General features: G+C 51.0%; 1 protein-coding gene across 2 annotated transcripts in view; it reads left to right on the top strand.

The window, feature by feature from the left end:
- Ano7 (anoctamin 7) overlaps positions 1-23342 on the top strand; it is a 31778-nt gene extending 8436 nt beyond the window's left edge. Inside the window, exons 4-23 of one of the 2 annotated variants that reach the window (XM_027397670.2) lie at positions 849-956; positions 1586-1722; positions 3846-3903; positions 4934-5044; positions 6128-6293; positions 8105-8195; positions 8834-8930; positions 9942-10085; positions 10156-10293; positions 10925-11023; positions 11102-11204; positions 12992-13103; positions 13328-13382; positions 15011-15108; positions 16172-16305; positions 17234-17439; positions 17536-17678; positions 21084-21174; positions 21587-21706; positions 21874-23342. In XM_027397670.2, the coding sequence (XP_027253471.1) occupies positions 849-956; positions 1586-1722; positions 3846-3903; positions 4934-5044; positions 6128-6293; positions 8105-8195; positions 8834-8930; positions 9942-10085; positions 10156-10293; positions 10925-11023; positions 11102-11204; positions 12992-13103; positions 13328-13382; positions 15011-15108; positions 16172-16305; positions 17234-17439; positions 17536-17678; positions 21084-21174; positions 21587-21706; positions 21874-21951 (2289 nt within the window). In that variant the 3' untranslated portion in view covers positions 21952-23342. Of the gene's footprint in view, positions 1-848; positions 957-1585; positions 1723-3845; positions 3904-4933; positions 5045-6127; positions 6294-8104; positions 8196-8833; positions 8931-9941; positions 10086-10155; positions 10294-10924; positions 11024-11101; positions 11205-12991; positions 13104-13327; positions 13383-15010; positions 15109-16171; positions 16306-17233; positions 17440-17535; positions 17679-21083; positions 21175-21586 lie in introns of both variants that reach the window. The other variant, XM_035441153.1, reaches the window with a different exon arrangement.
- Positions 23343-24975: the final 1633 nt, after the last annotated feature.

The raw sequence follows: 24975 nt of genomic DNA on the forward strand, positions 1-24975 counted from the left end.
ATTTATTCTGGACTTGTAAATTGCTGGTCACATGTGTTGCTTTTTTTTTTTTTTTTTTTTTTTTTTTTGATTTTTCGAGACAGGGTTTCTCTGTAGCTTTGGAGACTGTCCTGGAACTCGCTCTGTATACCAGGCTGGCCTCTAACTCACAGAGATCCACCTGCCTTTGCCTCCTGAGTGCTGAGATTAAAGGCATGCACCACCACCGCCGGGCTATGTGTGTCACTATTGATATGAGTTTTGTTTGTTTTAACTGACTGAAAGAGCTACTTTTGTCTGTGTCTTAGTCACTGTCCTGTTGCTGTGAAGAGACACAAGGACCAAGTTTAACTGGGGGCTTGTTTACAGCTTCAGAGGGTTAGTCCATCATCATGATGGCAGGGAGCATGGTGATGGGCATGTGTGGTGCCAGAGAAGTAGCTAAGAGCTACATCCTTATCTGTAGTCAGACAGACAGACAGACAGACAGACAGACAGACAGACTGGGCGGGCCTGGCATGCAAAGCTGCATTTGCTGCCCCTTTACCAAAAGATGATCTAGGTCAGCATGGCAGAAGCCATGCATGGGTCCCCAGACCTTGAAGAAGGATCACGTTGGTTGTCATTACCACAGAAGAGAATGCAGGTGGCATGGGCCCCAGGTGCGAGGTCTCTGTGGAAGAGACGCTGTCACCGCAAGCTTTCTGAGATAGGCCTTGGAAGTGAGCATTCCCACTGAGAGGGTGCCCAGCCATTGGCTGTCCATCAGCACCAGGGCTATGTCACTGTTAGTCCTCTCCCAAGTGTGAATAGACACAGAGCACATAGCAACACCTTCAGACCCTCACAGAAGCCCCTGGTGCCTGCAGCGTGATGTCCAGGACGAGGCCACTGCAGTTCACTACGTCCTCCTCAGAGCACCCTGGGCTGTACTGTGCTACTATGCAGAAGACCTGCGGCTGAAGCTGCCCCTGCAGGTATGGGGGTGTGGGGGCCAAGGGAGAAGATGGGGTCCCCACCCAGCTCTGCATTTGATTGATGCCTATGTACTGGGCTCAGCTGCCAAAACCACCACTCCTTGGATGTGTCCCATTTGGGGGTCTCTAGTTTCCCTCCTATCCGCTGTCACATGGAACCTCAAAACACCCACTGCGTGAACAGGGGATAATACCCTGCATGACAAACGCATGAATTTAAAAGCCTGGCAGTATGGAGGAGAGCAGAGGCTGTAAGATGCTGAGTTCCCTGCAGGACTATGTGTTGAGACAGCGCCAGCCTTGGGTGCTCAGGACGGCAGCCTCTCTGTGCCCCGGGATGATATGCCTGAACTGCTCATAGTGGGTTTCACCAGCATGGTGCTGGGATGGACAGAGACACAGTGTTCTCGTCTTTCATTCTCTAGTGGCACAAACAGCTCTGGTCCTCACTTTAACAAGTCAAGCAACTCTCAGAGCCCAAGACCCCGAGAGGGTCTGCAGTAGGGCCAAGAATAAGAGATGCTATTTTTCTCAGATGAGGCCTTTTGACTGGAGTCCCATTTGCACATTTGGCCAGGTTCCCTCCTCCCCAGCTGTGGAGACTGCCCTCTGAACAATTTTCTTTCCAGGAATTACCCAACCAGGCCTCCAACTGGTCAGCCACCCTTCTGGAGTGGCTGGGCATCCCCAATATCATGCTGGAGCACGTGCCGGACACGCCTCCCGAGTACTACTCCTGCCAGTTCAGAGCAAGCAAGCTGCAGTGGTATGGCATGGAAGCCCCTTGAACTCAGTAGGACAGCCTCCTGTGGGAGCAGCTGCAATAAGAACTCGGAGGGATGCGTGAACGAGACTGAATGAATAGAGTGGATGCAGAAATAAGACTATGTATGAATAGGATGGATGCGTGAACGAGGCTGTGAGTGTCAGGATGACACGGGAACAAGGCTGTGAGTGTCAGGATGACACGGGAACAAGGCTGTGAGTGTCAGGATGACACGGGAACGAGGCTGTGAGTGAACTAACTCAACACCATGCTTTCTCTCAAATGCTCTCCTCACCTGGGATTTTCAGAGAACACCATCTGAATCCCATGTGAACAAGCCTGGCGAACAGCTGTGTGTTGGTAAGCCACCTGCATTAGTCAGGACAGGGTGAGACAAGCATGCCCCGCCCGAGTCCTAGGAATGGATGCACAAGGCCCAGGTCACAATCCATTTCTGTTACTAGAACAAAATGCCCAAAGATGGGTACTCTGTTGAGAGAAGTTAGAGGCAGTGAAATGGCTTCACAAGTCAAAATACTTGTCATGCAAGCCTGACGACCTGAGTTCAACCCCTGGAATCCACCCAAAAGCCAGAAATGATGACGGACATCTGTAATCCCAGAACTCCTATGGTGAGCATTGCCCTGAAGCTCACAGGCCAGGTAGCCTGGAGTGTACAGTGCAGCAGAAACTAGGGACACCCTGCCTCAACGAGTCCCTGGGTCCTGGGACCTTATACACGCACTGTGGGATGTGCACACATGTCATATATACAAGGTATGTATATATATGTACATACACACACAGAGAGAGAGAGAGAGAGAGAGAGAGAGAGAGAGGAAAAACAGGAAATGGGGCTTGAGATGCAGTGATTATTGCCGGCCTATTTTTCACTGCACATTAGCTTCATTTAGCTTGCACATTTGGCCGCTGAAAGTTCAGTATTGGCGGCTCCAGCTGGTCAGCCTCTGGCTAGACATAGCAGCTACAGCACAGCACAGGTGAGATGGGATGGGAGCTAGAATGAGAGTTGTCTGGCTTCCTCTAACCACTGAATCTCTCCTGAGACAAACCAGAATTAGTCCCTTCTAAGAGTGAAACCCACGTGGCCTCATGCCTTTGCCCTGCCCCCAGTTTTTTGTTTTTTGTTTTTTTGTTTTTTAATTCAGAGTCTCACTATGTAACTCTGGCTTTCCTGGAACTGGCTCTATAGACCAGGTTGGCCTTGAACTCACAGAGATCCACTTGCTTCTGACTCCCAAGGGCTGGGGTTAAAGGCGTACGCCACCACCATGCCTAGCTTGACCCCACTCTTAAAGGTTCCATTGCACAGTCCATGAACTTTAGTGAGACACACTCAGACCACAGTCGTCCATTTCTTGCTCTGTTCCAGTGTCCTGGGTTAGGGGACTCCTCGTTACACCTTCCCTGCCTGGTGAGGGAAACAACACGGATGTGGACAGCCGTCCTTGCGCACTCCAGGAGTCTCCTCACATTCATTACTGGACAGAGCAATTGTGTGACCACACAAAGATTAGACCTATCCTCAGTCATTGTTGCCTCCACTAAGGAAGCATCCAGGATTTTTTTGACCCCTGACCCCCTCCTCCTGTGCTCACAGCCAAGGTACCAGGCCTGGGTGATGTGATCCTCTTAGCTGGCCAGAACAGACAAGGAAGCAGTCTCAGTATACCCTAAGCTAATCTGTCAAAAATAGGCTACAGGGACTGATCTGAGGCACTAGGTGTTTCTCAACCTATGTGACTCGACCCCTTTGAGAGTGAACACAACTATTTACATTTAGTCCTTGTTTACAAAGACTAAAGGCAGGCAAGCTAAAGGCTTCTTAGTGGGTCTAACATTTTGCTCGGGACCTTGTCTTCTATATGAACTGTCTACTTTTCCCCTGCCTTATGTGTGTGGTGTATAGCATCTGTTGTGGCCTCCTGTCTGAAGAAAAGAAAAGGCAAAAATGAGAACTGAGTTTATCTGGCATAGCGGTTGTCCTCCTTGGCCTCTGTGTGCAGACAGTCTTCTCCGCCATGTCTGCCCTGCCTTTACTTATGCATGTGTGGCAAAAACCCCCATACTCTCAAATCTCTAAACTTTTGTCACTTCTGCAGGTTCCTTGGGAGTGACAACCAGGACACCTTCTTCACCAGTACCAAGAGGCACCAAATTGTGAGTGGAGCGTGTCTGCTGCAGACCCTAATCTGACTAGATCCCAACCCTGAGGTCTTCATGGCCACCATAAACTCCCTATGGCCAGAGGGCGGAAGCCTTAGGGACTGTCCCTGATCTTGCTGTATAGAGGGTGGATATGGTCTGCAGGCAGGACAGTGGGATGGAGCATGTCCAGATAGCACTGAGTCAAGTGAAAGCCAGCTCTCTATCCAGTACCCCTCCACAATCTGGGGCCCAGGACCTCTGGGACAGACAGCCAAGGTACCAGGCCTGGGTGAGGTGATCCTCTTAGCTGGCCAGAACAGACAAGGAAGCAGTCTCAGTATACCCTAAGCTAATCTGTCAAAAATAGGCTACAGGGGCTGATCTGAGGCACTAGGTGTTTCTCAACCTATGTGACTCGACCCCTTTGAGAGTGAACACAACTATTTACATTATAATTCATAGCAGTAGTAAAATTACAATTAGGAAGTAGCAATGAAAGTAATTTTATGGTTGGGGGTCACCACAACAGAGGGAACTGTATTAAAGGGTCGCAACATTAGGAAGGTTGAGAACCACTGCATTAGGAGGTATATTCCAACAGCATGTAGCCAGGAGGACCTAGATAGGCCTGAATCACACACTTATGATGACCAAAGGACACTGCTACAGTGGCCACCAAGGCAGAGGTTTCCCACCCCAGACAGGTATCCTAACAGAGCTGATTCTACTGGAACAGGGATTCAGGCAAGTCATGCATGACTAGGCCCAGGTTCCAACCCAGGCTGGACTCTAAAGAGCCATGTGACTAAAGGCTTCTGAATTTATAAGATGGAAGAATGACTATTGTCCCTACCAGTGTGGTCATGAATATGTGACTGTAACATAGGACCGGGTTTCAAGGCCTTGAGGACACTCCATCAGTATCACTATCTGTCACTGAGACCTTAAGAGCTCATACAAGATTTCAGCACAAAGAATGGTCTCCCTACTATGCTGTTGTCACGTGACCAGTGATAGGCGCTATCCTCCACCCATCCCACAGCTATTTGAGATCCTGGCCAAGACTCGATATGGCCACAAGAAGAAAGGCTTGTTTGGGATTGACCAGCTGCTGGCAGAAGGTGTCTTCAGTGCAGCCTTCCCCCTGCATGACGTGAGTCTGGGGGCTGGGGGTTGAACCAGGGTGGACTGTGAGTTCCCCCAGTGCTTTTTCCTGCCTTGCCCACAGGAAGCAAAGGAGCCTTGCCCTCTGTGACAGTCACCCTGGGGTCAGGAATACTACATGCATAGCCTTCTAATGTGAAGTAGTCAGGTTGAGGCCGAAGGTTCAGCTTGGTTTCCTGCCCTTGCTCGGGGTCCCTGGCAAATATACCAGGCTCAGATACTAAGACTGGGTTTCTCAGGCAGTGAAAAACCTTAGCATCTCTCACTAAGAAAGACAGGAAGGTCTCCGGCACGCTTCACCCTACCTAGAAGCTGGGCAGCCTGGGGCAGAGTCACTATAATAGCTGCCTGGAGCTGCTCTGACCCCCATACTACCGTTCTTATGCAGCCCATGTGTAGGTCAGGCAGATATTCACATCCCAGCTTTTCTGCAGCCTTCTACCATACAGGGAATGCCTAAAGAGCAATTTCAAAAGGTCTTGAGTCATGCATGCCCATGAAGCCATGGGGACCTTCCTGTTGATATCATGAAGATCACAAAGTGGGCGTAGAAATGTCAGGCAGCCCCCCCACACACACACACATACACATTTATATATACACACACACACACACACACACAAACACACATACACACACACACACACACACACACACACACACACACACACACACATCTTGCAGTGGCATTACTCTTCATGCTGGCTGTTAGCTGAGCTGGGGTGTATGAGGAGTAGCTCATAGCTCGGGTACCACACAGTATATGTGTCAGACCTGGACAATCCCACAGCACTGTTGGTCAACCTGCACCCCAGTTACTGGCCTGGCCAACTCTTTCAGATTCATCCTCTGCCCTGGACACTCAGCAGTCCAAGGAGTCAAGGGGAGTCAACCTGTATTTCTTTTCAGACCCTTCTTGACATCCCCCAGTGTGATTGTGTTGCCTGCACTGGAGGGTGGAATTGTGGGTCTGGGCCAGCACTGAAGTCCCCATTCCTAGAAGTGCCCTGGGGCGTGTAGGGCGGGGACAATTAGCGAGCAGAAGCCCAGCTCAATGGCCTCTTATTCCCAGGGCCCACTCTCTGCAGTCCCAGAGAACTCCCAGGTCCTGGGGCTCACCCAGCGCCAAGTCTTACTCCAGCACTGGGCTCGCTGGGGCAAATGGAACAAGTACCAGCCACTGGATCACGTGCGTCAGTACTTCGGGGAGAAGGTGGCGCTCTACTTCGCCTGGCTTGGTGAGTCTTGTCTTTCTGTTTGGTCTTTGTGTTGTGACAGTCTACCCTCTGGGATAATTCTACTGCCAGACCCTATTCCCCAATAATAAAACAGACACTGTGTAGACGGATATTTTTCTACACAGTGTCACAAATAATGACATGGAGACTTAATTATTATTATGAAAGCTCAGCCTTGGGCTGGAGAGATGGCTCAGAGGTTAAGAGCACTGACTGCTCTTCCAGAGGTCCTGAGTTCAATTCCCAGCAACCACATAGTGGCTCACAATCATCTGTAATGAGCTCTGGTGTGCAGGGATACATGGAAGCAGAATTTGTATACATAATAAATAAATAAATAAATAAATAAATACTTAAAAAAAAGAAAGTTCAGCCTTAGCTTGGGCTTATCCCACTAGCTCTTATAACTTTAAAAAAATAATTGATGTGTATTTTATGTACAGTTGTGTTTTGCCCACATGCATGTCTGTGTGAGGGTGTTGGATCCCCTGGAACAGGAGTTACAGACAGTTGTGAGCTGTCATGGGGGTGCTGGGAATTGAACCCCGGTCCTCTGGAAGAGAAGCCAGTGTTCTTAACCACTGAGCCATCTCTCCAGCCCCTAGCTCTTATAACTTAACCCATTTATTTCCATCTACGTCCTGTCACGTGGCTTGTTACCTTACCTATCTGTACTATCCACTTTGCTTCCTCTGGGTCTGGCTGGTGACTTTGCCTTCTTCTTCCCAGAGTTACACCTCCTGCCTAGTTATTGGCCATTCAGCTTTTTATTACACCAACCACAGCAATACATCTTCACACAGTGTACAGATATCCCAGAACAACACTAGGCATTGCACTCGAGTCCCTTAGTTTGTGGGGTTTTTTTGACCCCAACTAGCATCCATTCCTTTTTGGGAAGCTTCCTCAGGAATGTCTACCCTGAGAGAAAAGACATCACTATGGGAGAGTCTACTCCAAGCCATTCTCTGCTGGCCTCAGTCAGGCTGGCACCTTAGAGACAAGTCGCCCTCCCTGGGGTCTGCCTTCAGACCCTGCTTCCCCATCCTGGGATTTGCCTTTCCAGCTGCCCAGTATGGCTCTGCTGGAGGACTTCCGGGGGCAGGGAAGGACTCTTCATCTAGGCTCCAGACAGAGGACATTTTGTAGGTGTCTTCCCGGCCTTACAGGGTCAGCAGAGATCAGGCTAACCCCACAGGAAGCAAGTAGATGAGCATTTGATGGATGTGGGGCACCCCGGGGGACTGGTTGTGGTCCATTGAGATGATACCCTTGTGGGGGGTCGGGGTAGAGGTGGGTCCAGAATGAACCACACCTCCACTGGGGTTCAAGCTGCAATGCATCCCGTGTCTCTCAGAAAGACACCAGGGGAGCAGTGGGGGTGGGAACAAAATCAGGAGATAAAGCACCCAGTGGGGCCGGGCAGTGGTGGCACACACCTTTAATCCCAGCACTTGGGAGGCAGAGGCAGGTGGATCCCTGCGAGTTCAAGGCCAGCCTGGTCTACAAAGCGAGTTTCAGGAAAGCCAAGGCTACAGAGAGAAACCCTGTCTCAAAAAATAAAAACAAACAAAAAGCACCCAGTGGGATGGAGTCAAGGGGACACTGCTACTAAGCCAACATGGTGAGAGTCTTGAGTTGAGGGGAGATGCTCAGAGTCAAGGGCAGTGGCCAGAGGAGCCTCCCATGCCTCTCAATATCCTTCCAGAGGGTCTAGTTCCCTCTGAGCTAAGCCTGCGTCCCATAAAGCAAATTCACCCCTAGGGCACACCCAATTTCTAACCACTGGACTCTGGGTTTCCCGTCCACAGGGTTTTACACCGGCTGGCTCCTGCCTGCAGCCGTGGTGGGCACAGTGGTGTTCCTGGTGGGATGTTTCCTAGTGTTCTCAGACATACCAACGTAAGTGTCCCTTGCCTTAGCTCCCAAGGCTTCCTGTGACTCATGACACCGGATGACAGGTTGTTAGGGGTGTCCCCAGGCTGGTATGGACACTCAACCTTTTGTCCTTAGAATAGTTTGAGCTTTCCCTATAATAAATGACTGGCTTTGTGTTTTACTTTATTGTGTAGCTGGAAGTCCAAAAAGTTACCTTTATTATTATTGTGTATTTTCAAAAACAACTGCTTTTGAAAGAAATTCTGGGGTTGGGGATGTGGCTAAATTGATACAGTGCCCACCTAGCATGCATGAGGCCACCTAGCATGCATGAGGCCACCTAGCATGCATGAGGCCACCTAGCATGCATGAGGCCACCTAGCATGCATGAGGCCTTGGCTTTGGTCTCTTCATAAACGAGATGTGCTGCAGCACACCTGCAGTCCTGGGACTCAGGAGATGGAGATGTGAGCCTCAAGGAACCCTCAGCTGCATAGCAAGTTCAAGACCAGCCTGGGATACATGAGACTGTGTCCCCCAAAATAAAACAACTACTGAGAATTCCAGGGCTGGGAGAGCAGTGATGGGGTCAAGGCGAGGAATGGGGCTGACTTGCAGGCGCTGCTGCCTTCGGTGCCTGGAACCACATCTATACCCCACAGGCAGGAGCTGTGCCACAGTTCGGATGGCTTTGACATGTGTCCACTCTGCTCTGACTGCTCTTTTTGGCTGCTTTCCAGTGCCTGCACCCTGGCCCAGGTACGGAGTGAGAGCTGGGGTCAGGGTGTTGAGGACTGGCAGCTCCTGTAGGTCCTGGCTCGCTCTATCTGTGCAGTCAGAACCCTCAGCGAGCTCTGTCAACTCTGTTGCCCCTGACCTGGCATTCAGGTTAGGTCTGGTATGTCTCACCAATGACTCTCAAGAGTGTCACAAAGTCGCTTTTACTGCTATACATGTTAGATATGGCTGTCTTAGTTTGCTCTCTATTGCTGTCATAAAACACCACAAACAAATCGGCTTGGGGAGGAAAGGGTTTATTTGGGTTGTGCGTTCTGATCACAGCCCATCATGAAGGGAAGTCAGGACAGGAGCTCAGGGCAGGAACCTGGAGGCAGGAACTGAGGTAGAGGCCATGGAGGAGTGCTGCTCACTGGCTTGTTCATCAGATGGACGCTCAGTCTGCTTTCTTATACTTCCCGGGGCCTTTCTTACACCAGCCCAGGGGTGGCGCTGCTCACTGGCCTCTCTCATTTAACTGTTAATCAAGAAAGCATGCCACATACTTCCCTACAGGCCAATCTGATGGCAGTATTTTCTCATTTGAAGCTCTCTCTTCCCAGATAACCCTAGCTTGTGTCAAGGTGACAAAAGCAAACACACAGAAACTAACCAGCACAAAAGGCTAACCAAGTAATCACCTGGGAACCTGCCCCCAGGTCTTCTGGCTAAGGCAGTTCCAGAAGCTCTTAGGCACTGGCAGAACCAAGCCAGAACCATGCATAGTCTACAGAGTGAGTTCCAGGACAGCTAGGGCTATTACACAGAGAAATTCTATCTTGAAAACCGCCCCCCCCTCAAAAAAAAAAAAAAAAAGAAGAAAATGTTCACGAGACTGGGTGAAACCACGTACATTTGACTCAGAACCTTCTCTTTGTGGGTCTGGGGCACCATGGTGGGCCTGTGTGGGGAGATGCTCAGGTCCAGCAGAACTGGGCCTGTGAAAGCACCGCCTGTCCTTGGGAAGACTTGGAGTCCCCTTCTCCCCTCCAGGCTGGGCGGCTCTTTGACCACGGTGGCACTGTTTTCTTCAGTTTGTTCATGGCGCTGTGGGCGGTGCTGCTTCTGGAGTACTGGAAGCGGAAAAATGCCACCTTGGCCTACCGCTGGGACTGCTCTGACTATGAGGACATTGAGGTAAGTGAGCTGGGATGGGTGGCTTCTGGCAGGAGTTACTCACACCCTACTGAGCATGGTTCCCTTTCAGGAGAGGCCTCGGCCCCAGTTTGCAGCAATGGCTCCTATGACAGCCCTGAACCCCATCACTGGGGAAGATGAGCCCTACTTTCCTGAGAAGCGCCGTGTACACCGCATTCTGGCTGGCTCTGTGGTTCTCATGATGATGGTGAGGGGGTGGGGGTGGGAGGGATCCTGCCACCCTGCCTTTCTCTTCTGTGTCTGTCTTCCTGAGCCACAGGGGCCATTCCACTCTTGCTATCTCCTCCAGACATAAGACCCTCACTGCCCTCCAGAAAGGCCCTGTGCTTTGTGCCTCAGGGAAGGAAGGACCTTAGCCCAGGGCCAAGTGATAGGTTTTCATACGGGGTGTGTATGTGTATGTGCCATGAGGGGCTCTGGAAGAGCTTCTCCCTATGTGACCTGGGGCCCCCATTAAACAAGGGAGGCACACTAATCCCTTTGGTACCTTCTAGCCAAAGACTGCTGAAAAGGACCCCCACCCTTTCCAGGTACTATGGACCCCAATTTAGGGCTGTAAAGAGGTGGGTGAGTGGGGCACAGTTCTCCAGCACTAGGTGTAAGGACAGCATACAGTAGCTATCTGGCATCCTGACCTCCCAGTCCTAGCCTGCCCCACCTCTGCAGAACCCAGGGGACACAGGCAGGTTGCAGATGGGAGCCCCTGGAAAAGGAACCTGTGGAGCTGCTATGGACCCAGAAGCCTGTGCTAGCCTACGGCCTGAAGGTGTGGGTGCTGGGCCCATGGCAGGGGACTCAGGACTTCTCTGGTCCTGTAGGTGGCGGTGGTGATTATGTGCCTTGTGTCTATCATCCTGTACCGAGCCATCATGGCTGTAATTGTGTCCAAGTCCGACAATGCCTTCCTCTCGGCCTGGGTGAGTCTCTGCTGCCGGTTCTCCTTGCGGCTTCCGGCCCTGCTCCTGTGCCTGCTCTGATCAGCTGTTCCCTATCAGGCTCCACGGATTGCCAGCCTCTCAGGGTCAGTGGTGAACCTTGTCTTCATCATCATCCTCTCCAAGGTCTATGTGGTCCTGGCCCAGGTCCTAACAAGATGGGGTGAGTACTGACCAAACAGATACAAGCATGGGTCGGCTGTCATGGACCCATATCCCCAGAGAGGTGTCTCCTTAAAATGCATGAGCAGGGAGGGCCTCAGGGAGAGGAGAGGAAGAGCACTCAGCCCTGTCCCTGCTTCTCCTGCCTTCCTCACAAGATCCCTCAAGCTTGTGGAGTTCTCTAGAACAAGGATAGGGACCTCCATTAGACGGACTAGGGGTGGGGGCTTAGCTCTCACCAGCTCGACCACTCCAAATGGTTACCAAGTCTCCACACATCCTCTGTCCCTGTCCCAGGAGCAAGATGCCTCTCCCTCTGCTCCTCTTCTCCACTTCTATTTCTGTTTCTGCCTTCAACTTTCCCTAGGAGCAAATGCTAAGAAGCCTAACCACTCATCCACAAGGCCTTGTCTATACCAGCTCTGGCCAAGGCCCCGAGGGGAGGGGACAGAGCAAACTCAGGGCACAAAGGTCAGGACGGAAAGGGGTTGCAGTGTAAGGGAGGTCTCTAGGCAGGTGCCAGGGGAGTTTTTACCTGGAAGGGGACACAGGTAGCGGTGTTCCAAGAAGAATGAGCAGGAGCTGGTGTGGGTGTTCCCATAATTGTGTGACACTGGGTCCCCTTGTCCTCCAACTGACCTTTTAGGTTCCCACATTGGCCTTGGCAAATTTTTGCACTATGGTTCAGCCCTCATTCAGCCTTGAGCAGAAACTATTTTGTCCTTGGGCATCCCCCAACCTTATCGATACACACTTTTAAATATTCTTACGTTTATTTAATGTATGTGTATGTGTGCTCACGTGTCATGGCTTGTGTGTGCTTACAGCACAATAGTGCTCTCCTTCCAGGGGAGCTACGGGGACAGAACTCGGGTCGTCAGGCTTGGCAGCAAGCACCTTTAGTCACTGAACCACCTCACTGATCCTGTAACACTCTTTTAATGAGGGTGCAAATGTTTAATTTCAGTGGGTTTTTTGGGGGGAGGTTGGTCAGTGATTCCTAATACTCCTAATTGTATTAGTTATCTTTGTTGCCACTGTGACCAAAATACCAGACAGAATGACTTAACGGAGGAATTATGTATTCCTGAACAGTTTCAGAGGTGACAGTCCACCAATGACAGCAGGGAGGGTGTGGTACCCAAGAAGCAAGGAGGGGGATACAGGACAGGATCAGGTGGAACACAGACCCAAGGACACCTGCTTTTCCACACAGGTCCCAACTTCCACCAATTCACAATAACACTATCAGCATATTATTGATCCATCTGATTAATAATATTGATCTACTGATAAGGTTAGAGCCCTCATGAGCTAATACTCTGGAAACAACCTCAGGGACAGACAATCTTTTTTTTTTTTTTTTTTTTTTTTTTTTTTGGTTTTTCGGGACAGGGTTTCTCTGTGGCTTTGGAGACTGTCCTGGCACTTGCTCTGTAGACCAGGCTGGTCTCGAACTCACAGAGATCTGCCTGCCTCTGCCTCCCAAGTTCTGGGATTAAAAGCATGCACCACCAACACCTGGCGACCAGACAATCTAATTTAACCTAGTCAAGTAGACAATCAAGGTTTACTACCGCCTTAATCAACATGTTTGAGAGAAATTTAGAAATTAGACATTTAGGACTGCTATATGTTGACCCCCCTCCTTTAATGAATTTCTTAAAAATACCTGGGCAATATGGCTTCTTCTTCACCCTGGATGGTGGTGTGGTCTCATGGGAAGGGGCAGTGCACTGGAGACTGGCCAGCATACCTGGGGACTGAGTGAAAGCCCCATATGCACAGAGATGCACCGGACACAGACTGAATTCGAGGATGCCTTCACCTTCAAGGTGTTCATCTTTCAGTTTGTCAACTTCTACGCCTCGCCTGTGTACATTGCCTTCTTCAAGGGCAGGTAGGTGGTCACCCTCTTGACTTGTCACCTTTCCCTGTCTGGTGTGCTCAGTAGTAGGTGGAGATAGGTAGCCAGGGAAAAGGACTGAGCAAGAGTGATTTCATGGGCTCAGAGGGTACAAGGGGTCAAGTCTGTGCTTCCCCCAGGCCAGGCCTCAGGGTGGGAGGACAGAGATGACACTCAGAATCTAGTCTCTCACAGCCTCACAACTTGGATCCTGCCAGGTTTGTGGGATACCCAGGCAACTACCACACCTTGTTTGGAGTCCGAAATGAAGAGGTGAGTGTGTTGGACACACCCAGCCAGGGAGCGGAGGCTAGACTCCCTCTGTACCCACTGAGGCCTTAATTTGATGCCATGCTTGGTGCCCACCTTCCACCATTGTAAAGCAGAGGCCAGGCTTTACAGCTGCTTCCAGGACTCCAGGACTCTTGACCACATCAGCCTCAGGTCCCGATTTACAGCTACTGTGTCCTTAGGGTGCCCATCCCCTGTGAGCCACAGCACTGCCAAGGTCCTGCTGGCTAGGAGCACACTGAGCCAGTGCCCCACAGCCTCATTGTCTGGGCTTCTCCCATGGCTGTCCTCTTCCACTAGCACCTGTGTGCTCTGCTTGCCTTTGGGACCTGGGGACTCTGGGAATCAGGAGAGCCTGGCTTCTCAGATGAGCAGTGGTCTTTGCACCAGTGTGCTCTGCTTGCCTTTGGGACCTGGGGACTCTGGGAATCAGGAGAGCCTGGCTTCTCAGATGAGCAGTGGTCTTTGCACCAGTGTGCTCTGCTTGCCTTTGGGACCTGGGGACTCTGGGAATCAGGAGAGCGTGGCTTCTCAGATGAGCAGTGGTCTTTGCACCAGTGTGCTCTGCTTGTCTTTGGGACCTGGGGACTCTGGGAATCAGGAGAGCCTGGCTTCTCAGATGAGCAGTGGTCTTTGCAGAGGCTGGCATGTAGCTCATCTCTGGAGGTGACAAGAGCTTCAAGACACCAAAGCATAAATACCAAGGAGGAGTAAGGAGTGGACCCTATGTTGCCCAGACACCCAAATAATGTCTCTCTCCTCTTCCAGCCTTGTTAGCTGAGGGCCAAGCAGGATTAATCAGAGGTACAGGCAGTGTGGTGGGGACATCTGGACCTGTCCACTGGTGGCTGTGGAGTGGACTCGGAGGACATAGGGTTCTGCAGCCATTTCTGAGCACTGGATGCAAAAGACCCTTCTCTTTTTGGAGGAGGAAGAACAGGCATCTTCCCAGGGCCTGGGCCTTCTTACTGCAAGGTGGCTCACCTCCCTAAGGGAAACTGTCCACCTTTACATTAAGGGGAAGGAATTGTGTGGGGAGAGGCAGAGCAGAGCATCTGGGTCCCTACCTCAGGGGCATGGCTGTGGCTGCTGTGCCATATTACATAGCTCTCAACCCTTAGTGCCCAGTACAGACTGGCTTAAGTGAGAAAAGGGCTACCACTTGCCCTTGTGCTGAAGTCACTGGAGACTCTGTGGTTCAAGAGCAGCTGGATCCAGATGCTGCCCTCAGCACTGGCTGAGTTCTCAAGGTTTTCCCAGCCCGTGAGGATGGCATCCCACAGTGTGACTGAACTTCCCGGGCATGGCACACATTCCTAGAAACTCCTTGGGTCTGATTCTTTACTGACCACATCTTGGGTCTTCCCTGGAGCCTGAGGCTACTGTTGGCTGAGGAACCATAGGGCACAAACTACAGCTGCTTAGTGGTTGTCCCCGTACACAACAGAAGTGAGGTGGAAAGGGAAGACAGATCTCTGCAATTTTCAAGGTGCTCCAGGCACGTCCTATGGGAGGTGGGGGTAGAGAAGCCACCTTTGAGGCAAAAAGAAAGCTAGGCATGTGTGTGCCTGGTCCCTCCCTGCAGCTAACCTGAAGCTGTACTGCTGCAGTGTGCTGCTGGAGGCTGCCTCATTGAGCTGGCACAGGAGCTCCTGGTCATCATGGTGGGCAAGCAGGTTATCAACAACGTGCAGGAGATCCTCATTCCGTAAGTCACCTCCACCCTGCCCTGGAAGCTTCTAGGGACCAGGGCTTCCTCAGAGAGCCAGGGGAATAAAGAGGAGGCAGGGCCTGCCATACCTCTGGACCTCCCTGTCACATTGTGAGCTTCACAACAGCCTCTTCCATCTGTTGTTATGGTTGGGGTGTTGAAGAGCCTGTCACCAACGCTGCCTCTTGAAAGCTCTGTCAGGGGAAGCCTGGGTTCCTCAGCAGGAGGCCACATAGGCCAGCACGTTATTTCCTTCCACTGGCAACCAACATGAGAAGGAGAAGCAAAGGGGAGGCCTTGGGCCTCAGGCTTGATTCCTAGATTCATGCCTGTTTCAGGTTCCCTTGTTAGGGACCAGCTCCCTATCCCTATCCCTAGGGACTAGCTGCAACTGTGGCCTCCTGCACAGGCTGGAGTCCTCCAAAGATTCTGCTCAGGGATAATCTCCTGCCTGAGGCCATACCAACCTCCAAAAGGCAGTGTTTGCCCTGATGCTACAACCATAGCAGCTCCTCTCTGGAAGCACCCTGACGTCCCTGGCATTCAGTGGGACGAGGAAGTACAGGGTGAAGAGTGCTAGAGCCCGTGCAGGTCGTGTGAGGAAGCCAAGAGACACCTGTGCCCCCATGTAATCTGATAAGCAACACATGTGCTCTACGCACGATCCCTCACAGCCTCCGACAAAGCCACACCCACACGGGACTGATGCAGCCACATGCAGGTGGCCCCAGTATGATGAAGTCAACATACCTGGCCCCGTGGCCTCTGCTCTCATGGGACTCAGCTCGTACCCTCACTAGCTCCTTCCTAGCCTTGCTATGGTCCCACCCTCCAAAGGCTCCAGGGAGCCAGGTTGACTTTCTTGAGGACACAACAGGGAACCAGAAGGGCAAATTGCATCATGTCCCATAGAGGGGGCCCAGGGCCTTGGATGAGTCTGACCTGCAAGAACTACACCCCCTATCCTGCCCAACCTCGCCTGAGAGCAACAGCCCGTCCGGGGTGCATGTCCTCTCAGAACAGCTCAGCCATCATGCCATCTCCCACTTTCTGCCTGCAGAAAGCTGAAGGGTTGCTGGCAGAAGTTGTACTCCAGGAGAAGGAAGGCTGGCAAGGGGGCCCACCCAGCACCTTGGGAGGCTGACTATGATTTGCTGCCTTGTGAGGGGTTGTTCGATGAGTACCTTGAAATGGGTAAGACCCACACTGCCTCTGGCCTACCTTGAAATGCAGTGTGTCACTGGGAGGTGACTGGGGCAAGCGAGGGGCCCTGGGAGTCAGGCCTATGGGTACCTGGAGAAGAGATGCAGTGACAACAGGGCGAGGGTGGGGGGGGAGACTTGGGGGATGCCTGGGAACTGAGGCTGTGTATTAGGGAAAGAACATCCTGAGGCAGAACCAAGATTCTCTATCATGTGAAGTGAGGCACACCTGGGCCATGTCAGCCTAGAGGACTGATTTCCTCCAACAGTTTCCGAAGTTGTGAAACTGTCAAGTGGTGGCTCATGAGGGGTGCGATGGCTTGGACGGCCGGGTTTTGCCTTTTACAAGGGAGATCTGGCGCAGTCAGAACTCAGAACAGTGTCTCAGTAGAACACATGACTGAGTTGCCTGGTTTGCCTTTTACAAGGGAGATCTGGCGCAGTCAGAACTCAGAACAGTGTCTCAGTAGAACACATGACTGAGTTGCCTGGCAACCAAAGCATAGCCAGTTACAGTTGCAGGATCCTTCTGCGGATAAACATCAGGGTGGGTTACAGGAAGCTGGCTGATTTTAAGTGCCCTCTGGAGATAAATGGGGGCCCGTAGCTCTAAAGCCAGAGGCAGGTTTTGCTTTCCTTCCTGACATTAAGAGTCCTTGACTTCAGGTGTACTGGGTGGTCAAGGCCATCCAAGGAGGACCAAGATCAGAGCAGTGTAGATCCGGGCTCCAGCCAAGCCCGGGAGCCAGTCAGGAAGGTGGGCAGTGATCCTCGGACTGAATACAACAGGAGGGGAGGAAACAGGGTGAAACCAACGACCTGGTGCTTTGGTGGGCGAGCTGGGCGTCCCTACCCCATTCCCGCCACGGGCGGCCCCGGGAGGTTTACCAGCTCCACCAGCAGCCACTCCTGCCCGGCAGTGCTGCAGTTCGGATTCGTCACCATCTTCGTGGCCGCCTGCCCGCTGGCGCCGCTTTTTGCCCTGCTCAACAACTGGGTGGAGATCCGTCTGGACGCGCGCAAGTTCGTGTGCGAGTACCGGCGCCCGGTGGCCGAGCGCGCCCAGGACATCGGCATCTGGTTCCACATCCTAGCGGGGCTCACACACCTCGCCGTCATCAGCAATGTGAGCTCCCGGGCCGCCCGCTGGGTGGGGCGGGGAGGGGCGGTGGCGGGATGGGGGAGGGGTGCTGCTGACCCCGCGATGACCCCGCGCCCGCAGGCCTTCCTGCTGGCCTTCTCCTCCGACTTCCTGCCCCGTGCCTACTACCGCTGGACGCGCGCCCCCGACCTGCGCGGCTTCCTCAACTTCACGCTGGCACGCGCGCCGCCCGCCTTCGCCACCGCCCACAACCGCACCTGCAGGTGAGCCCACCCCATGCCCCAACTCACCCCCGCCCCGAGATAGAGGGCTTTCTGATGGTCTTCGAGACCATCTCTCATGTATCTAAGGGTGGCCTCGAACTCTTAATAAAAGAAATGTAGGATTTAATGTATGAGTTTGCCTCCATGCATGGACGCGATCAGGAAGGCCATAACAGGGCACTGATGGGATCCCCTGCAACTGGAATTACAGACGATTGTGAGCGACCATGTGGGTGCTGGAAACCGAACCTAAATTCTCTCCAAGAGCAAGGGGTCTAAAACTACTGAGCCATCTCTCCAGCCCCTGGCCTTGAGTTCTTATGTAGCTGAGGTTGACCTTGAACTTCTGGTACCCTCTTGCCTCTATAGTTTCCCAGTGTTTCTGGAACCTGGCGTCCATATGTACTTTATGGTTTTTGTTTGTTTGTTTTAACCCCTGTCTGGAGTTGAAAATGAACACACCTTTCTTACTGAAGTATCAGTAAACAAATTTTTGTCAAAATTTACTTCAACACATTGGGTAGTAGCCTCAAGTCTTACTAGGGTCAGTGTCTCCTTTAGTAGTTCAACAGTGACTGACAGGAGTTATTTAGGAGTAGGCTCCCTAACTCTTGAGGGAGGGTCCTTTTTCATTCATTCTTTCTTTTCTTTCTTTTTTTTTGGGGGGGGGCGGGTTTCAAGATAGGGTTTCTCTGTGGCTTTGGCTTTTTTTTTTTTAAGATTTCTTTGTTTAAATTGTGTGTGTGTGTGTGTGTGTGTGTGTGTGTGTGTGTGTGTGTGTGTGTGTGTTCTACATGCACGTCTGCAGGCCAGAAGAGGGCACCAGATCTCATAAAGGATGGTTGTGAGCCACCATGTGGTTGCTGGAAATTGAACTCAGGACCTCTGGAAGAGCAGACAGTGCTCTTAACCTCTGAGCCATCTCTCCAGTCCCCTCCCTCCCTCCCTCCCTCCCCCACCCAGCTGTGAGTTACTGTGTGTCTGTATTGCTTGATGTCTAATATGAATTTATGAGTGAGTACATATTTGTCTTTCTGGGTCTAGGTTACCTCACTCAGGATGTTTTTTCTAGTTCTGTCCATTTGCCTGCAAATTTCAAGATTTCATTGTTTTTTTTTCCCCCACTGAGTAGTACTCCATTGTGTAAATGTACTACATTTTCTTTATCCATTCTTCAGTTGAGGGGCATCTAGGTTGCTTCCAGGTTCTGGTTATTACAAATAAGGAAGTAGTCAGTGCTTTTTAACTGCTGAACCATCTCTCCAGCTCCTGGGTTTTCTTATTGGGAAAATGAAAAACCAAACAAACCCAGCCAACCCAAACATTGATTCTAGCTTGGAAAACTTGAGTTGGTGTATGTATTTCATTTTTTGAGTCTTCTATTAATGATCTGATCACAGTGGGGTCTTGCACTTGCTAGGTAAGCACTCTACCACTGAGCTAAAGCCCCAACCCAAAAGATACTTTTATGTGTGTGAGTGTTTTGCCTGTGTTTATGTATGTGTATAACATGTGTACATTGCCCACAGAGAAAAATTAGAACATGGCATCAGGCTGGACATAGTAGCAAATGCCTTAATCCTAACACTTAGGAGGTAGAGACTGGTGGGTCTCTATACAGCCAGAGCTACATAGTGAGACCCTGTCTCAAAAAACAACACACACACACACACACACACACACACACACACACACACACACACACACAGAGAGAGAGAGAGAGAGAGAGAGAGAGAGAGAGAGAGAGAGAGAGAGCATCAAGTTCCATAGAACTGGAGTTATAGACAGTTGTGAGCTACCATGCGGGTGCTGGGAACCAAACCAAGAACTCTTAAATGCTAAGCCATTCCAGTCCCTCAGTTCTTCCATATATGAAAATACTTCTCTGTGTCCTTGTCCTCCAAATAACAGATACAAATTACAGGTGAAGTCATTTTGCTTGTATTTTGGGAAATATTATTCATTTATGACTTGCTATGCCGCCCTTGCAAAGAAAAGTATAATTGACAGAAACAATTAGAAAGAAGGAAGGGTTTTATTTTGGCTGATGGTTTCTGAGGCTTCAGTCCAGGGGTGCTGGCATCTGTTTGGGGACCATGGGTAAGGCAGAGAAGGTGTGCAGACAGAGCAGAGGTGCTCATGTGATGACAGCCAGGAAGCAGGAGGCTAAGCATACTCTTCAAAGGCATGGTCCCAGGCAGCCACTCCCCCTAACCAGGCACCACCTACCTCCTCAGTTTCTACCACCCCCAGTAGTGCTACCAGTTGGGGAATAAGTTTTCAATACATGAACCTTCAGGAATGTTCCAGATCCAAACTATAACAAGGATTTTGCTTTCAATGATAACTTTTTTTTAATGTTCAAGATTCCACCCCTGCCCCACCCCACACGGTTCCCTTGTGATGCTTTTCCTGGAGTATGCAATGTCCGTCTTTACCATGTCACAAACATAGGAAGAGTCTGAGATAGTGCAGGAGGTGAAGGCAGCATGTCTGGTAAAGCGCCTCTCCTCAGCCTCCCTACCGCTGCGACCCCTTCTATAGTTCCTCATGTTGTGGTGACCCCAATCATAAAATTATTTTTGTTGCTCCTTCACAACTGTAATTTTGCTACTGTTATGAATTGTAATGTAAATATCTATGTCTCCTTCCTTCCTTCCTTCCTTCCTTATGTATATAGTGTTCTGTGTGCAAGTATCCTTGCAGGCCAGAAGAGGGCACCAGATCTCATTACTGATGGTTATGAGCCACCATGTGTTTGCTGGGAATTGAACTCAGGACCCCCGGAAGAGCAGCCAGTGCTCTTAACCTCTGAGCCATGTCTTCATCCCAATATCTGTGCTTTCTGATGGTCTTAGGCAACCCCTGTGAAAGGATCATTTGACCCCCAGAGGGGTCACAACCCACAGGTTAAGAACCACTGTGGTGTCAGACGGTGGTGACACACACCTTTAATCTCAGCACTCAGAGGAAGGTAGAGATCTCTGAGTTCGAGGCCAGCCTGGTTTACAGAGTGAGTTCCAGGACAGCTAGGGTTATTATACAGTGAAACACTGTCCCGGAAACCCCAAAGAACCGTTGTGGTAAGGGAATAGAACAGCTGCTATCTTCTGGGTGTTAAGTAGATGGACATCATTTGAAGAAGTCTTATTGGGCTGTTACATCTATTAAAGACATTTGCAGCTCACTCCATTGGGGTAAAAAGACGTTCTGCATCCACCAGTTAAAGATACTGAGTCCCTGTTTAGGGGTAATTCCTATTTCAGGGACCAATGGTAGAAAGGTGGTCTGTGGGCAGCACCAAAGTGGCAGAGAAGAGGAAACGGAAAGGCTGATTCTAGATGGACCACTTGTCAGATAGAGCTCAACCCAAGAGCACTACCCTGAGTCTTGAGTCTCTCGCAGGTACCGGGCTTTCAGGGATGATGACGGACACTATTCCCAGACTTACTGGACTCTCCTGGCCATCCGCCTGGCCTTTGTCATCGTCTTTGAGGTATCTGAGACATCTGAAAGTTCTTTCAATGACTCCCATCCCCTTGCTGGCCCCAGTACTTAATATTATGCCCTGACTTGCTTTGCCTAATCTAAGCTACTCCTATGGCGTGGGAAGGGACAGTAAAACCAAATGGACTCCCCTTCTGTTTTCTTGGCCCATCAAAATTCTGTGCATCTTACTTTCCCTTGCTGACCTCTGTCCCTGGCTCATGGGCTAGCAGCCATTGAGTGCTTTGCCGATTGCAAGGTGCTATGGGGAACTCTGAAGGGCCACACACCCTGGTCTGAGGTCTAGGCCTCTGCTCCTCCAGCAGTTCCACTCACCTGGGGAGCCTGCCTCGTCCCCTGAAGGCCAGTGTGGGCGTTTGTTTTACCAAAGGCCGGGGTTGGGGTGGGGCTTCTACCACCAGCACGTGGTGTTCTCTATCGGCCGTCTTCTGGACCTCCTGGTTCCTGATATCCCGGAATCTGTGGAGATCAAGGTGAAGCGGGAATACTACTTAGCTAAGCAGGCCCTGGCTGAGAATGAGGTGAGCATCCAAGCCCTGTCCCCCATGCTCTCTCAGGTCCTATGACTAACCTTAGTTTCCACCTAGTCAGTCCTGACAGCACATCTACAGAGTGGGTGAAGGACCAAGGGGCTTTATTGTCACTTCTATCCTGTAGTCAATCTGACAATTCACTTTCTTCAAAACAGGCTCTCCTTGGAGCAACAGGAGCGAAGGATGACCAGCTTCCAAGCTCAGAGTCTGGGCCTTCCAGCCCAGGGTCTTAGAACTGGTGACCTCTGGGTGGTGGTGGCATGCGCCTTAAATCCTAGCACTTGGGAGGCAAGTGGATGTCTGTGAGTTTGAGACCAGCCTGGAATACAGAGCTAGTTCCAGGGCAGCCAGGGCTGTTACACAGAGAAACCCTGTCTCAGGATGGGGGTAAGGGAAGAACTGGTGACCTCCATCTTTGAGGTCACAGTAGGGGTGACTGGAAGCTGACACACTTGCCTGGAAGACTGCTGAAGATGCGCTAGGGGACAGTTGACGGTGCATGTCCTTGGAGGCCGTGGCCATGCTCCTGTTCCCAGCTCAGCATACCCCCTACCCTTGTTTTACAATAGCCATGACCCATGGCTGCCAGTCTTTGGCTCACACATACGGCTTGATCACCACCCCTACTAGATACTGCTTAAGGCTATCCAAATGGAGCAACAGTGCTCAGAGACATCTGTTGGCCTTCAGGGGGCTATTCCATGAACCAATGGTTTGTCCCCCTGTATCTCGAGGCAGAGGGGTTGTGTGAAACGCTGGCTTCTGTGGCTCTCATTTTTACAATGCTGGCCAATGTACTCAGAGAATCTCTCCTTCTCTTGCCTCATCCATGACTTTCTCTTGTCTCCAACAGGGAGGTCCCCGATTCCTGTCCCCAAACCAAAGGCTAAGGATCCTCTGTGTGCATTCCTGAAACTTAGTGACCAGGAGGTTGCTTTACTGTTGACACATCCTCCTGCTCCACCCCACCCCCAGGCAGAACTCTTCTGTCAACTGAGCAGGTTAGACCCTGGGGTCCCTGCCTCCTCAGGGATCTACTCAGTTCTTTTGCAGCATTCCTTGTGATAGCGTAGGGTCAGATCACCCCTCCAGACCCACCCCTTGCCTCTCCTCACATGGTCAGTACATGTCTGCTCATCTGGCTCTTAGACCTGATACCACATCCCAGGCCGCGGTAGGAAGCCCACCTCTGCCCCTCCTTTCATACCTAATCCCCAGGGTCTCTGGGTTCTCTCTGTATCTTGGCCTCTCTATCCCGATAGATCAAGGGCCTCCACAGCATCCCCGCTGTGTCCTGTACCTTCCAGTGCTAGGCCAGGGACTCAGCACACAGCCAGCCCAGAAAGGGGAAGGCTGTGGAATGAAGCCTAACCCCTTATAGTGGAAACAAAACCAAACCAAAAACCAGAAAGCAGATTTCTGACAACTAGTGGGCCTTTCCCATTACCCTCCATTCTGTTCACATACAATTACTTTTCAAATTGGGTGCCACTTGAGCCTTTTCCTGATGCTTGCCTTCTGTTAGCTGGGTTAACTGGTAGTTAATTGCCACTGATTTCCTACTGCTGCCCACTCATGATGGGATATGGGCCTTTGCTCCTCTTCTGACATTCATCCATGCTGGAATAAAGGTCTGAAAGTCACTACTGATCTGGGCTTATTTCTGTAGGGTTGTTAGGACTGGTGACAAGAAGGATGTGCAGTTTTGGAAGGGTTGTGAAGCATTCATGTTTCCTTTGAAAGCCTTTTTCCAAACCATGCTCTCACTCACCCACCCATTGCCTAACTTTGGCAACTCCCGGCCTCAGATGTGGCTCTGTGCTTACTCTGGCATCAGGCATGGGATGAGGCTGCCCACTGAAGCTTGCATGGCTGCTGGACAACCTAGCCAGTTCAATGAACACACTTGCTAGGTAAAGCCTTACTACACAAACCACAAATACTTTCTTCAGGCTGTTTTAGCTGTTACAATCTTTAAAATCTACTACTGTGCAGATGGGTTACGTGGGTAAATGAGGGATGTGAGCCACGGCTGGTACGCACAAGTCAGGAACAACGTTGTGGAGCCAGTTCTTCCACTGTGGGCTCCAGGGAATGAAGGACGGTCAGGCTCGTGCAGGGGGGTGGTGTGAATGAGAAATGCCACCCCCTGTACCAGGCTTTGGCAGTTAATACTCCATCCCCATCTGGTGATACTATTCGGGGATGTTTAGGTGACAGCCTTGCTGCAGGGAATTTTAAGGAGAGGGCTATGAGAAAAAGCGTGCCATTCCAGTTGGTGCTCTCTGCTTCATATTTATGGGCCGAGATGTGAGCTTTTGTCTCCTGCTATTATGCTGTCTCCACTGTACAGACTTGAACACTCTGGAATCATAAGCCGAAATAACTTTCTTCTGAAAGTTGCCTTGTTTTATGTGACAGAAAAGTAATGCATGCAGCAAGCACTTTTTACCTGCTAGGCCATTTCACTGGCTCTATGTTGACCTTAACAGAAGAGAATGCTTGCTTTTACCTAAGGAATTTCATGTAAACACAATGCTGAAACCAATGCAGGGTGGCCCACACTTAGACATGCCTTACCCATCCATGACAGCTAAGCCAGGAGTGAGCCATGGATTCTCAGTGATTTCCACTGCACACCAGGGTCTTATACTATAGGAGGCACATATTGGCTGCTGGGACATGAGTTCTGCAGGTGTGCTCACTCAGGATGCATATCCTGGGAAGGAGACGCTGGGTTACCAGTCTCCTCAGCAAGATGCGCTCTGCTAGTCCTAGCTCCTTTAGCCAGTTTAATGGGATCTCATGGGGACTGAAGTAGCTTTTGCTACTTCTACCCTTGCTCTGCCTCCACACCCTGCCCCCTCTTCTCAGCTCCCACTGCCCACAGGCAGTGAAATCCCCAGACCCAACCTCCTCAGCCTGGGAGCCTGTCAGGAACATCAACAGAAAACCGGAGATGTTGTTGCTTTTGTAAAGACCATGCCACTATCCAAGCAGAGCTGTCTCTGTTAACAGCTCTGGGGCAGCCGCTGACTGGGATGAGAGGCCAGGTCAAGGCGCAGGAGCAGGAGCAGGAGCAGGCGAGACTTCCTCATGGAGACGCCACTCCACAGCCCACTGGAAGGGACAGGAGGAACAGTGCTAAGAATTGCTAGAGAGCCACAACATGGATTAGGGAAGTATTCAGGGCCACTGTTACCACTTAGTCACAAGGAGAGAATATATACTTCATAAAATGAGTCTCATCACACTCA

The sequence above is a fragment of the Cricetulus griseus genome, chromosome 2 (assembly GCF_003668045.3).
Source record: "Cricetulus griseus strain 17A/GY chromosome 2, alternate assembly CriGri-PICRH-1.0, whole genome shotgun sequence".
Lineage (NCBI taxonomy): Eukaryota > Metazoa > Chordata > Mammalia > Rodentia > Cricetidae > Cricetulus > Cricetulus griseus.